Source organism: Tachypleus tridentatus, chromosome 9 (genome assembly GCF_004210375.1).
Source record: "Tachypleus tridentatus isolate NWPU-2018 chromosome 9, ASM421037v1, whole genome shotgun sequence".
Taxonomy (NCBI): domain Eukaryota; kingdom Metazoa; phylum Arthropoda; class Merostomata; order Xiphosura; family Limulidae; genus Tachypleus; species Tachypleus tridentatus.
In genome coordinates this window covers 133,378,065-133,392,651 of record NC_134833.1, presented here as the reverse complement: position 1 = coordinate 133,392,651, position 14,587 = coordinate 133,378,065, and the positions used below count along the sequence as shown (strand labels likewise).

Here is a 14,587-nt window from a genome sequence, read left to right as displayed (position 1 = left end):
AATGCCTTAGTTCGTTTAAACCAAGGTGAAGTATTTGTTGTTTATGTTAGTAAACACCACTCCTTTGACGTCACGTTTGATGTCAACTTCAGTATTTATTGCAAGAGATCCTAGTCTGGAAGAAAATTTTATGCATAACAGTATCATATGCTTGAACAAAATGCCTTAGGGAACTTAGGTTAATAGCGAAGCTGAATACGTGATTGGCTTGTATGCGTCACGTGGCCTATTGTCTATGCGTTGATAGGTCACCACTTTTAGATGTGAAGTGCTCTATTTTCTCGTCTACAAAAGGTCGAATGTAACGACACGTAACGTAGCTGTTGCGAGACGGTATAAAAGTTCTGGAACATTTTTGTTACTTGAAGCATCTCTTAGTTTAAAATATGTAACTGCTGTCCCGAATTTATATAGTTTCCAAACACTTTCCTAATACCACTATAGCAGATAAATTTAGAAAGTCTTAAAATCCTGTAATACAAAATTAACTTATATCAATTAATAAGATGCAAAGAAGAAACTGTAATTACTGGCTTGAGTGAGAGCTTGAATCACGTGCTAGTTGAAAACCGAAAATGACAGAAAACCAGTAAAAATCGAAGTCTTTAGCCTTCCTTTAAACACCTTTCTTTATCTTTCTTACGCTGTCTATTATAGTCTACCAACCTATCAACCTCTGATTCACATGCTTGCCTATGATCCAACTGGATGACTTTCCTTCGACTTAACTTTGTGTTTTATTAATTTTATTTTTTAACTATTCTCACGTTTCTCAATATTTACGTCCTATGTTTTTTTTGTACGTTTAGTTGTTTTTTTTCCCATTTCTCGTCTTCCACGTTTTCTTTTCTTCATTGGATTTCTCTGCTGAGTAATTAAAGATGCTGCCCGTCATCTTTATAATAAGTATATATTCTGTCTGGTTCCCATTTTCTCTACGTTACTGTGTGTTTGATTTCCTTATATTCTTATTTCTCGGTTATTCTGCTAATTTATTACTTCTCATGCTTTACTTTTTTTTTCTGGCTTTATGACTTCTCTAATTCTTCAGTCATTCTGTCACTCTCACTTCTTTTAATATTTCCTTTTCCCCTCTTTATTTTTCCTCTGATCTCCCACTTTTGATATTTAGTTTTTCTACTATTAACGCCATCGATATCTTGTATTCTTTTCACCCTCTGCCTTCAGTTTTCTTTTATTTCACTTTTTTAAAGTCGTCTGTTATCTCTGCGACTTGTTGAACTAATGATGATGTCATGTCAGTTTTATGAAAAACAAAAGCAGTATAATTTCTCTTTCTCTCTATCCATCCCTTCTTCTTTCTTTCTTTTTGAAACAGTGCCACCTTGTCTTCTTAACAGTAACCCTATCTCTATCTCTGACTTTAGTGGCATGATTTACTTTTCTTTCTGAATGTTTCGTGGCTCAAGAGGAAGAACTGTGGTAGTCGCAAAACCTTGGTTACATAAGCATGAAATCTTGTAGATTCGGTGTCTCCATTCAGTCGTGGAACTTAATCCAAGTATAACGTTGTGTCTAGAATTTATGTTACCTGCATGCAGTGTTGTTGTTTTTCTCTTCTTTTATTTCCCTCTAAGGGTTTCCAACTGACCTCAGCTATGGAAAGAGTCAATGGTCATTCAGGTTACTCTCTGATGTACCAGAATAAATGGAAAAGACCTCTAACTTAAGGGCTGGCCAGCCAGTAACGGTATCTTCGTTTCCTTTCCCACGCTCCGGTGCATGCTTGAAGGGATTTGAAAACTTTCGACCATTAGGTAGCGCTAGCTACTCGGTGGAAGAGGTATGCTTGCTTCCGTTTCACCTTACCGGTGTTTGTCTGCTATGCAGGTGGAACAATACAGTAGGGCTACTGATCATCCTTCATGCTGTTCTTTGAATAATCTGTGTCACTTTGTTTGACTACTGGCTTTTATTCTAAGTTGACCTAATAGTCAGTGCCCAAATATAGACTCCATCAATAAATGTCTCATAGAATATTTGTAAAAATGTACTGAGACTCTTTTTTTTTTTGTTTTCCCACACAACGGAGTTAAAAACTTTGTTCATTTTCCGCCATTTCTCTTTTTTACATCCGTCGACACAGTTATCAAGTGTAAATGGGTAAATAAAAAAAAAAAAAAATCACGGAACTATGTTCCTTCAGATTTGAAAACAACACACGTTTAACATTCTCACAAATTCCACAACAGAATATTCCCGTTAATGGGGTATGAGCTTACTGTAGTACATAACCATTATGTTAGGAATTGTACCTCCTGGCTGAACGTTGATACTTTATAAAAGTAAGTTATATTTTTTTTTTTCTTAGCTAGTATAGAGACAAATTGCGGTGTAATCAGAAAGAAAGAAATGAAAAACAAAGATATTCATTTTGACCAAATGTTTCACAAATAGCATTTATCTTATACTAACTAGTGTATTTGTTTACAAGATGATTTTAAGTTTTCTTTCAAACAGTATTTAAAAACATTAAACCCTAGAATTTTACAAGTAACATGTATTTTGTACCTATGGCAAAGCTGTTGAGAAAACATGCCGCCGGTTGTAATACTGAACTCCTGACAAGATCAAAGACAATCAGCTTCATTCACCAACCACGAAGGAACTGAGGTCACATTTATAACACTCCCATAGCTTAAAGTGCTGGGATTATTTTGTGATACCACATGGATTCGAACCCGGCTCACCAACTTCGAAGTTCTGACACATGGCCAGTTCGCGCCCATTTTTGATGGAATCCATGAATCGGCTTTCTAAACCCGTTTTTCTAAATTATTTATACTCAAAACTGCTTGTGGGTCCATGGCTTTGTTGATTACTAGAATCTGTAATTATGTATGAGTTACATAAAAATAAAAAAATAGTAATACAATTTAATCACACTAACTATTGCTGGCATCCTTTATATATATTACATGAAAAACTAGAGTGCTGTTACCCAATTATTGAAGCCAGTTTTTCACAGTAAACGTTATAAAAAGTAAAAACCACAAAATTATCCAATCAGGTACAGTTTGAGAAACACATAGTGAACGGTATAAAAATAACTTAGTAACCTGAAGGTTAGTGCACAAACACAATAAAAGCTTTTATTGTGTTTTAGTAGTTACAATAATTTATTTATGTTGAAACTGATACACTTGTCAGTTTTTCGTTGTATGCATGGTTCAGGTATGGTAGGCTATGGTCCAGGGAAATATCTTTACAGGTAAATATAAGCGATTGTGCGGTACTGTAAACATTGGTATAGGTTTTACTAATATTGTATACTGTAAACATTGGTACAGGTTTTACTAATATTTGTGTTATTTATGAATGATACGAAGGATGAAAAATGTTTAAATTTTATAAATAAGTTTTCTAAATTTCAGTTTGTTTATAATGTAACAGAAGATGAGAAACCCCAAGAAATACCTACTGTTCCTACCAGGGGACAGTAAGTGAATGTTTTAGTGGGTTCTAATATTTGAAATACATACGGAATGCAATACAATTTTCATCTTTTGTTTGACTTTTACTGATTATTCATGCACACAAGTAATTCATGTTTTACATAGAAGCTGTTATAATGGTATTACAGCGGAATAAAATTCATATTGGTTTCACAACAAAATTTGCCCCTCATTTTTGAGACTGTGAGAACGATATAGCAGTGCCGTTCATATCAAAAAGGTGGATATGAATTTTTTGAATTTCGCGCAAAGCTACACGAGGGCTATCTGCGCTAGCCATCCCTAATTTAGCAGTGAAAGACTGGGAAGGCAGCTAGCCATCACCACCCACCGCCAACTCTTGGGCTACTCTTTTACCAACGAATAGTGGGATTGACCGTCACTTTATAACACCCCCATGGCTTAAAGGCTATTTGGTGTGACGGGGATTCGAACCCGCGACTCTCAGATTATCAGTCGAATGCCTTAACCACCTGGCCATTCCGGGCCTTATTGATCAGATGAGAATATCTTCGACTGTCGGTTTAAATGTAGAGACATATTTGCGCAGGTTGTCCTTTGTTTAGTAGTTGCGCGCCGAATAAAATTCATATTTATATAAATATAGTAACACTGTCTGTTGTATGTCCATGTAACTACTTCACAAGATGTGCATTGACCTTTACCAAAATTGGTATGTTGTTTGTTATTGTTGTTTGGAATTAAGCACAAAGCTACACAATGGGCTATCTGTGCTCTGCCCACCACGGGTATCGAAACCCGGTTTTTAGCGTTGTAAGTCCGCAGACATACCGCTAAACCACTGAGGGGCAAATTGGTGTGAATGTTCAGTAGGTCCATGTGGGGTTACAAAGAGTTTTGCCGTTTTAATGGATATTTTTGCGTTTTTTACTACTACTTCGCCCTCCTTTTAATGGATTTTCACCAAATAAGTCATGGAGATTTGTTTAGTCCATGCAGAGTTACATTGAAACTTGTGGTTTCACACTTTGTGTTTTGTGGTTTTGTGGCCATTTTTGAGTCCAAAGAACAGATACTCCAACCAGATTTCAGTATGTTTCATAAGTGGATTACAAATTCAGTGGATTTTCAGTGTAAACTGGCTTTATTTGTTCGACTTTTTTCTTGTCAGTGTGTGATCAAGTAGCTCATTACTCTTTTCTTATTGTTATATTAAAACTGGAAAGTAACACAAATCGGTGTCGTTAATTCAAGTACTATTGAGCAATATTTGCACTCGCTTTATATTTTATTTTTGCCTTAGAATCAAAGTGCAAACCCAAATGCACAGCAGTTTTTGTATCGTTCGTTAAACCTTTACTGAATACACTTTATTAAAAGTTGCAACTTTTACAACAAGTAAGATATTTTTCTAGAACAGGTACAACGCTTCGATCATACTTAAGTACACTGACTGTGTTATACGCTGGAGCAATTAATGTCGTCTTGGTAACCGAGTGATTGTTACAATACTATGTTATGTTCTATTGCGTAAGCAGAATCAAGCCTAAAGAATAATGTTTATAAATGTCTGTGTATAATTTTTCGTTTCGTATGGTAAGTATAATAAACTGTTTTAGGCCTACATCTTTCGTAAAAATTTGGAAAAATATGTACTAGAGGTCTGATATTGTTGGAAGAAAGTTGTATATGGTTATAAATGCCAAAGCAGTTTAGGCAATATCCAAAGACTGTTTTGACTGATACTGAACTAAAGACTGTATTGACTGATACCGATCCAAGGACTGACACTGTTTTGTTGCTAGGAGTGGGTTGTAAAATGTAGGTGCGTTAGAGAGAATTTAATGATAGTTTAAAAAATTATGCTTTATTTAAATTAAATTTATTAAAAGGATTTTGTCGCTTTAAATTTGTATTCTTGCTCATTGTGAAATATCATGACCTGTGTGAAAATAATAACAACAACAATAGGTCATATTTGTTAAGTCTAACCTAAAACAGAAAAAAACACTAATTTATATTTATTTAGTTTAACTGATAGTTATGCCCGAAATACACGCACAAACACGATAATTCACATTCGTTATTTTGTTTCGGTAGTAGTTGTATCCGAAACGGTAATACCATAATGATCTTATTGAATTTCTTTGACCGCAACAGGTGTGTATGTTCTGTTTGGTGTAGTAACGATAAATGTTTTTTTTGTTTTATAAATATATATATCATGTTCCAGGTCCGGCATGGCCAAGTGTGTTAAGGCGCTCGACTCGTAATCCGAGGGTCTCGGGTTCGAATCCTGGTCGCACCAAACATGCTCGCCCTTTTAGCCGTGGGGGCGTTATAATGTGACGGTCAATCCCACTATTCATTGGGAAAAAAAGAGTAGCCCAAGAGTTGGCGGTGGGTTGTGATGACTAGCTGCCTTTTCTCTAGTCTTACACTGCTAAATTAGGGACGGCTAGCGCAGATAACCCTCGAGTAGCTTTGCGCGAAATTAAAAAAAAACAAACAAATATCATGTTCCTGAGTTAACATAAACTACTTTGCTTAAATTATTAGACATGTTTTTGAAAGTGATTATTTACAATAGCGGCAACAGATCACATGGTTAAGTTAGTGACATAGTTAAGCAAAAGTGTCATGGAACAACATTCTTGAAGACAATCATTCTGTAGTGAATCAGTATCTCTGTTCTTGTACCGCATATTCGAGTGTCTTAAAATTATGTCAAATCATTTATTAACATTTATTTCTGAATGTGCGAAGGATTAGTATCTGGATTTCACGCATCCAGCATTTCGTAAATTGTACAACTTGCACAGGCAAGTACTCTCATAGCAGAAGCTCGAAACTCCTGTCTATAAAACGTTGTTTGCTTGTTTTTGAATTTCGCGCAAAGATACACGAGGTTTATATGTGCTAGCCGTCCCTAATTTAGCAGTGTAAGACTAGAGGGAAGGCAGCTAGTCATCGCCACCCACCGCCAACTTTTGGGCTCTCTTTTATCAACAAATAGTAGAATTAATACCATTATAAAGCCCCTACGGCTGAAAGGACAAGCATGTTTGGTATTACGGGTATTCGAACCCGCGACCCTCGGGCCATATAAACAAACTTATACATCTTGTATTAACTCGTAAATCAGTTTATGTATAGTCTGATAAAATAAACGAAATGCTTGAAAACGTTCTGAGATTGATGTAGTATATGCTTTTGTCTATTACAACAGTCACTATGACATACTTACGAAAAAAAATGAGTGAAACCATCCGTTTTCTATTAAAACATTTGGAAGATGGCACCAGTAATTTAGTAGAGCGATTAACTGCAGTAGTGACTGGTACGCTATTATGGATTTTTGTATTTCCCCAGTGGAACAACTGAAAGGCTATGGATTTACAATACTAAAATCATGGGTTTGATGCTCCTCAGTGGACATAGCAGATACCGGGAAGTGGCTTTTCCATATAACCCCCCCACACACACACACAATGGATTTTGTAGCGATCACAGCCATGGATCCACAAATAATGTGGTGAATAGAGAACAGATGGGGTTTATATAGGTACTTCATTAGTAGTTCCAGGGTTAATTAAACACGGAATCTTTATATTTGACACCCACCTAACGAAGTTCGAAAATTGTCTAAAGAAAGTAAAACTGAAAGTTCGATGCTTGGGATAACTAAACGCCTGCAGCTTTAATAACAAAATAATTTGTTTACTTTATTGGTCATTCAAAGAGAAATTTGGCAAAACTTCTTGCTCTATAAACGGATTTTGAACTTTACAAACCGATCAACAGTTTGGTTAATTATATTTTCATGACGGATACACAGTAGAAGCATTGTTGTAAAAACCGATTCGCGCTTTGATTCTCTTAAGTTATTCTGATTTTTGTGTTCCAACCTTGCTGCTGTTTAATGTAATTTATGTGAGGCCTAGATTACATTAAACAGCAGCAAGTTTAGAGCACAAGAATCAGAATAACTTAAGAGAATTGCGCGAATACCTTCTGCACTAGCTGTCCCTAACTACGAATCCTCTTGCCTGACCAAATAGTGAGATTTGACCTTTACACTTATAGAGCACTTACGGCACCAAAGGACGGAGCGCAAATTTGCAGCAGTCGGGCTTGAACCATGGATCCTTCGATCCAGAGTCCGACACCCTAACCACCCGGTTGAGATCCAGTTCTATAACTGATAATTCGCGGAACTTCAAATTTCACGCAAATTTGTTTATGCCATTTTATGCCTTAGTTTTGAAAATATTTGGTTAGCATAATTTCTATTCCTAATGTTTTTCATATTTAATAACTGATTTCATAACATGGGATTCCATTTTCAAAAAGCATGGATCGTAAAGGTGCATAAAACAGCGTTCGTTCTTTGGAACTGTCACTAAATTTTAGACGTATATATATTATGTTTATCAGGCTGTAAGTATAAATTTACATAAGTGTAGAAGCCGTTAATCAGGTTTAGCTAAATCAGCTGTTAACCACGCATCTCACCATTTAATTAATTAAGCTGTTTACCATGCCATGCAGCTCACCATTTCTACATCAACTATTAACCACGTATCTCACCATTCAGTTAAATAAGCTGTTTACCACGCCATGCAGCTCACCATTTCTACATCAACTATTAACCACGTATCTCACCATTCAGTTAAATAAGCTGTTTACCACGCCATGCAGCTCACCATTTCTACATCAACTATTAACCACGTATCTCACCATTCAGTTAAATAAGCTGTTTACCATGCCACGCAGCTCATCACTAAACCAAATAAGTTCTCTACTATGTATCTCACCATTTTGTTGTGTAATCAATATATTTAACATGCTATATATTTTGCCATTTAGCCAACTGAACTATATGCTAAGCAATACATCTTAATACTTAGCTTTTCAAACTGTTTATCATACCATACATCTCATGGTTTAGCTACATATACTGTTTAATATTCCACATATCTCGCCATTTAGGTACACATATCGTTTACCTTAAATCATGCCCTGCATCAAAGGCGTCGCTAGCTGCTTAAAAGATTCCGGGTTCGAGCCCATAGGCGAGGTAATTTTCAACGTTTTAATATGATATCGGTCATGATTTTCTATCCTGATTTTTCGAGACAAGTGTTCCGTGTGCCATTTGTCTTACATCTCGCCTAATAACTACTAAATACTGTTGTTTACTTTAAACCATGCCTTGCATCTCGCGATTTAGTTACAAAAATATTTTTGCCTTAAACCATGTATCTCAACACTTACCAATTTAAACTTAGTGGGGAAAGAAGATATTCTATATTGACTAAAGTTAAAATAAAAGTTTTACGTAAAATTTACTATAAATCAGAATGTATGTTTTTAGATTTCAGATCACAAAGTTCAGAGGAATGTTTTAAAAATCATGCAGATCTTTTGTATACGATTATTCTTGGGACAACTGCATAACGTTCACAGTAGGTTAAAGCCGTTATATCGGGTAAGAACGTTTATTTTCATATTACAGCCTATTTTCACCCTACATATAAAGTAAGGTAACTGGCTTTACACGAACTGAAATGTTGCCTGTTTACTAAAATGCAAGCAACATATCGAGGGCCTAAAGCAAGACACAGAGGATGGAAGTAGGCACTGAGGGCTAGCTTAAGTTAGCGGAAAAATGTGAACTACTGGAATATATAGGAAGTTCCTGCAAGCGCTTTACTGCAAGTGGTAAGAATTCAATTTACGATCATCTCTTGCGCTGATGGATCCATAATCGAATCTCATGATTGCTGATGACGTTTCCTTTCTGCACTCTGCTCGAGCGATCACATGACCCTAACACGCATCTCTGATTGGATTGTTTAAAACTGATAGCAGTTACCCGAGAAGAGGTAGTGGAAGAAATGCAATACCTCGGCCTATGTTCAGGGCTTTCTTGAGCCCTGCAGGTAACTAAAAAAATATTTAGATTTTATCTCAAATTATAGAGCGTTTGGTAATTTTATATATATCTTTCAAGGGTTTCATTTGATTAAATAAACTGAACTCGCATTTTGATTTTTCGCAGATTTTGAAAATTAAGATTTTACATTTTAAAAGTTTTAGAGCTAATTTACTCTGAATTTTTACTTCTGAGAATGAAATTGACGCGAAGGATTAAACATAATAAAATTTGGCATTTTAAGTAGTAATTTAAAATAAATATTTTCAAACTTAAAAAAACAACAACAACAAATACAAGATTAAACACGTGTTAATCAAAACAAGTTTAAGCAAAGCACACTTTCGTTTTCTACTGTTCACTATAAAATCATTATTTGCGAGATTAAGCTATCATTTCTTTTAAATTTTCATCTGAAAACTACCAGATTTGTTTGTTTTGAATTTCGCCCACAGATACACTAGGGTTAGCCGTTCCTAATCTAGCAGTGTAAGATTAGAGTGAAGATAGCTCGTCATCAGCACTCAACCCACCGTTAACTCTTGGGTTACTCTTTTGCCAACGATTAGTGGGAATGAATATTACATTATAACGCCCCACGGACGGAAGGGCGAGCATGTTTGGTGTGACGGGGATTAGAACCCGCCATCCTCAGATTACGAGTCCAGTGCCTTAACCACCTGGCCATGCCGAACCAAAGTACCAGAACCGATTAATGTTATCGAATGTGTAAAAGTACCAATTAATTCAATAACTTAAGCTTATTTCGAACTGAAACCAAAAGTTGCATAGTTTTGTTTCTCTACCAATATAATGGGACATTAAGACGAATTCTAAAGTACAAGATTTGAATTTAACAACAATTGTTACAAAATTCTTTTCTCTCATTTCTTCAAACGTAATTGGAAGATAATGTCGTGTTGTGGTTCAAAATATCAATGACAAGAAAAACCAAAAAAACAGTATTTGCAAGCTATTTGTTTTTAATGGTAAACTCCCACAGCTGCATTTCTATACACCTGCGTGAAATATAAATCCAGTTTGGCCAGTGTTTTATTAGAAACAGGATATTCACAATGCATTCTGTGACTGAAAGTATGAATACAATAATGTTTTGGCTGAGTTGCTTCAGCCATATGCTTAACTACGTAATGGTGGCGTGAAGTAGGTTGAAGCTTTTTTTTTTATTCTAGTTTAAAAATTAATTGAAGATTTTTATGATATTACATCACACAAACATTCCTGTATGTTGTTTTGTGTCACATTTCACAATTAGTCTTTGTTTTCCTTTACATGCGTTGTTTGTGACTTCAGTTATTAAATAAGCACACCTGTTATTTCTTCATTTGCCACGAGGCGCTCTGGAAGAAGCTGTTTGGCTTAACAACAATAAACAAGTACGTTTAATTTCATGTTTTTGGAGTGATTTGAGCAACTCGTTCAGACATTTTTTATTATTATTATTTAATCCATTTCAAGTTGGTTAAGTCGAATAATATTTTTGTTGTTGTTTCGTTTGCCCGGCCGTAGTTGTGAAATTAACTGGTGATATATCCCATACTCATGGCAGTTTGTTCTTGTTTCCACAGGAACTGAAAGGTTTATGTCCCGCCTGACAACTTCAGGATCGTCACGATGTCAGTACAAGTAAACATCCCATAAGAACTGGCAGATTGTGAAGACGGCTTAAAAAAAAATACCTTATCCGGCTTTAATCTGATGTTCTGTGATGTCAGATACACAGTACGTGGTCAATATCTTTCTGACTTTTCGACTGTAATTTATCTGTGTGAAGTTGTAATGTTCTGAATGTGACGACAGCACTACAGAATTCATCATGTAATCACATTTAATTAAACCTAAAACATGAGCTATAAAATTAAACAAATGTGGATAAACATTAAGAAAAGGTTAAACCCATATTCACCATGTTAACAAAAAATCGAACATGTTTTAAAAGTGGTTCTTCTCAGTTACATTCCCTCTGGAGTCATTGCATAGTGAAAGAACAAGCAAATAACAACAACTAAGAATTTGTCTTTTATCGCTGTATACGCTCTGTTTGTCTCTCATTCGTCTATGTTATTATTATCAGCATATTATTCGTTAAGATTAAATTGGCACCCTGCCCACGTGGAGTTATCAGTTAAGCATGTCTACACTTGGCATGTGAGTTAATATTGCAAAATTAATTGGCTAAACGAATTGAACGTACGCTAGAAAACTGGACCCGATATAGCACGTGACTTTTACTGCTTTAGGTTAGTGAATAAATAAACACCAAGTATAGGAAGAAACTCGAGTTTTTAAATCGCCCATTGTTATTTATTTTGCTACCGTTAAGTATTAAACTGTATTGTCTGTACTATATGTGTCCACTGATCTGTTACATTACTGGAAGAAGTAAAAGTTATCATTGTTTATTAAAATCTTAGACTTCTTGGGGTAATTCGGTGCTATCTTTCAAAGTATGGAATTTATTAAAATTACACCAATGATTAATGGATCCTAGAATTTGGTTGCAGCTTGTTTGTCAATTAGATAAGTACATTGTAATGAGAATATAAATTGACATAGCTCTAAAATGATTGTTTACATCTGTGGTTTTCCTTTTCCAACTTTGAGCTACTTTGCTGTATATGTTTTTTTTTTTTTTTTAATGGGATCCTTTCCAGCATTATAGCTAGAATATAAATGTTAACGTAGTTATATTAAACTATGTTAAGTTACGAAGGTTGTAAATACGTTTTTCGCATTATTCAGGGACGTAAACCTGCAGTGTTTAAAACTTTGGTAGTGGCTTGAAGTATAAAAATGCGAAAAGTGTATTTTGATATCTGTTCATTGAGTTCATGGGAGAAAAATGTACAAATGTTAATTTCTATGAATCCTGCAATCTTTAATGATCCCATATTCATTTAAAGACAATTAAACTTTATATCTGCCGAGGCTTATATATAATAAAATATTGACTTTAGTGTCACTGTTTGTTTATTATGAATGAAAGCTGTCCATGGACCCCATCGAGTCTTTAAAACTATTTGTACACCAACTTGCATGTGTTAGTAACTTTATTGGTTACAGGGTAACTAATAACATTACTTATTTAAAAAAAAAAAATCAACAAAAATACCAAGAATATTCCACTTAATGTCACTAATTACTTTTGAGGTTCCCTGTGTATTTTATAAAGAAAACTGATTGTTCGTCTCTTATCTGCAGTGAGCGTTAAAACAGGGAAAGCACGTGAATTAAACCAGTAGTGAATGGTATAAACATACGTCGCTAACTTGAGGGATTAATTTCGTATTGACAGTGGTTCTGCATGCGCTGAGCATAATATACAATAGAATATAACTTCCCATACAATTAATTTTTTAGATTCTTACCATTGTTAATTAAAGGCAACATAACTTTTATTATTTTCATTATCTTATCTCGAGAGGTACTGAGAAATATGGTTTCATCGATACAGAGGGATGAAAGAAATAGTTGATTCGCTTGTTTTGAATTTCGTACAAAGTTACTCGAGAGCTGTATGCGCTAGCTGTCCATAACTTAGTAGTGATAAACTAGAGGGAAGGCATATAACTCACCGTCAATTATTGGGCTATTTGTTTACCAGCGAAAAATAGTATTGACTGTAACATTATAACGTCCTAAAGGCTGAAAGGGCGAGCATTCTCAGTGACGGGGATTCGAACCTAGGACTCAAAAATCGCAAATCGAACGCACTAACCACCAAGTTATGCCAGAAAAAAACTAATTGTGCCATTTTAAGCTGGTATTTACAGATGGACACTAACAACTGGGCCTAAGGTTAAGTGTCCTCGTAGAGCGAACCATACCTTTAATTTTTGTGGTGTTGGACCCCGACTGATAAAAATAAACGTTAAGAGTCATTGTTATTGTTTATATTCGCTTACGTTACATCGTGAAGCATCAAGTTGAGAATATAGAAAAATTAAAATATCTAATCGTAAAACTTTACATTAGACATCAATGATTGGGCAACTTTTGTAACCCGTTGAAAAACCTAGGTTGCTTTAGTAAAGTACAAAAATAACCAAATCTTCCCATTATATAGGAATGTCTTGAAATCTAGAGAAAACTTATATTCAACTGTCACGAATGCAGAGTAATCAAAAATAGTTATTGTTGATAGATTAATAGTGTAATATTATACTTAAAACATGATATTTGATACTATACAGGGCATTTCGCTTCTTTTGATGTTAATTGTTATTAATAACTTCTAATCGGAAGTAAGCTGTCTGTAGATCAGAGTTAAAAATATGGTTTAAAGTAAATGAAGCCAATTCTACGTAACAAACTGACAAGAAGTACTTAATGTAATTTATTAATAAGTACACACGGAAACTGAAACGTATGCTCATTAAAATCCATTGACTCATCACTCGGATACTCTCGACGTTAATGATGTTTTCGGCCGTAAACCCAATAATACCTCACCCTTTTCGACAAGGTTAGTGTCAGTTTAGTTCTAAATTTTCATAACTAAGCTGACAGTGTAAAAACAATCCCCTGCACCTTCCGCATGGGAGTATATGTATCTGTCCTCTCATTTTAGAGACTTATTAAAGTTCACCGGTGGGACAGCGGTAAGATTTCGGATTTACCCAAATCAGGGGCTCGATTCCTCTTGGTGGATACAGCAGATAATCTGATGTGGATCTGCCATAACAAAACACACACAGACCTATTAAACATATATGTGTTCAATAATTTCTGTTTCTCTGTATGTGTGCGTATGCGTTGGACTGGATCGTATTGGAATCTTCCACCACCCTTCTTCAGAAATTAAACCAGTCTGAAACCCGAAACATGACATGCTCGATATCCCTCAACTGCAATGATTAAACGTTGCTACTTCAAAAATGCTGGAAACGCATGTTTTACTTATTTGTTTAAATACTAGCGTAAAAATAAAAGGAAAAAAATAAAAGAAAGTAAGTCGTAATTTTGTCCCAACTAGATGCATCACAGACGTTTGATTAAATGTAGAGGTGTCTTTTTATTTTTAGAAAGCGAAAAAATTAATGTTCTAATTAGCTGCCTGGTTCTTGTTTTATGTTACTGCATCGGAAAAACAGTTCTATTGCAGAATGTATTTTAAAATAACGCATTTGGAAAATATTAAAGTGAATAACTTTATTCAGTTTTAGATAACAGTATACTGAAATATTATTAT

At 35.0% G+C, this 14,587-nt stretch overlaps 1 protein-coding gene across 4 annotated transcripts in view; it reads left to right on the top strand.

Moving 5' to 3' along the window:
* LOC143226417 (uncharacterized) overlaps window positions 1–12,352 on the top strand; it is a 93,021-nt gene extending 80,669 nt beyond the window's left edge. For 3 of the 4 annotated variants that reach the window (XM_076457353.1, XM_076457352.1, XM_076457354.1), the window contains one exon: window positions 10,965–12,352. In XM_076457353.1, coding sequence (XP_076313468.1) covers window positions 10,965–10,971 — 7 coding nt within the window. In that variant the 3' untranslated portion in view covers window positions 10,972–12,352. Of the gene's footprint in view, window positions 1–10,689; window positions 10,773–10,964 lie in introns of all 4 variants that reach the window. The other variant, XR_013014605.1, reaches the window with a different exon arrangement.
* The last annotated feature ends 2,235 nt before the right edge of the window (window positions 12,353–14,587 follow it).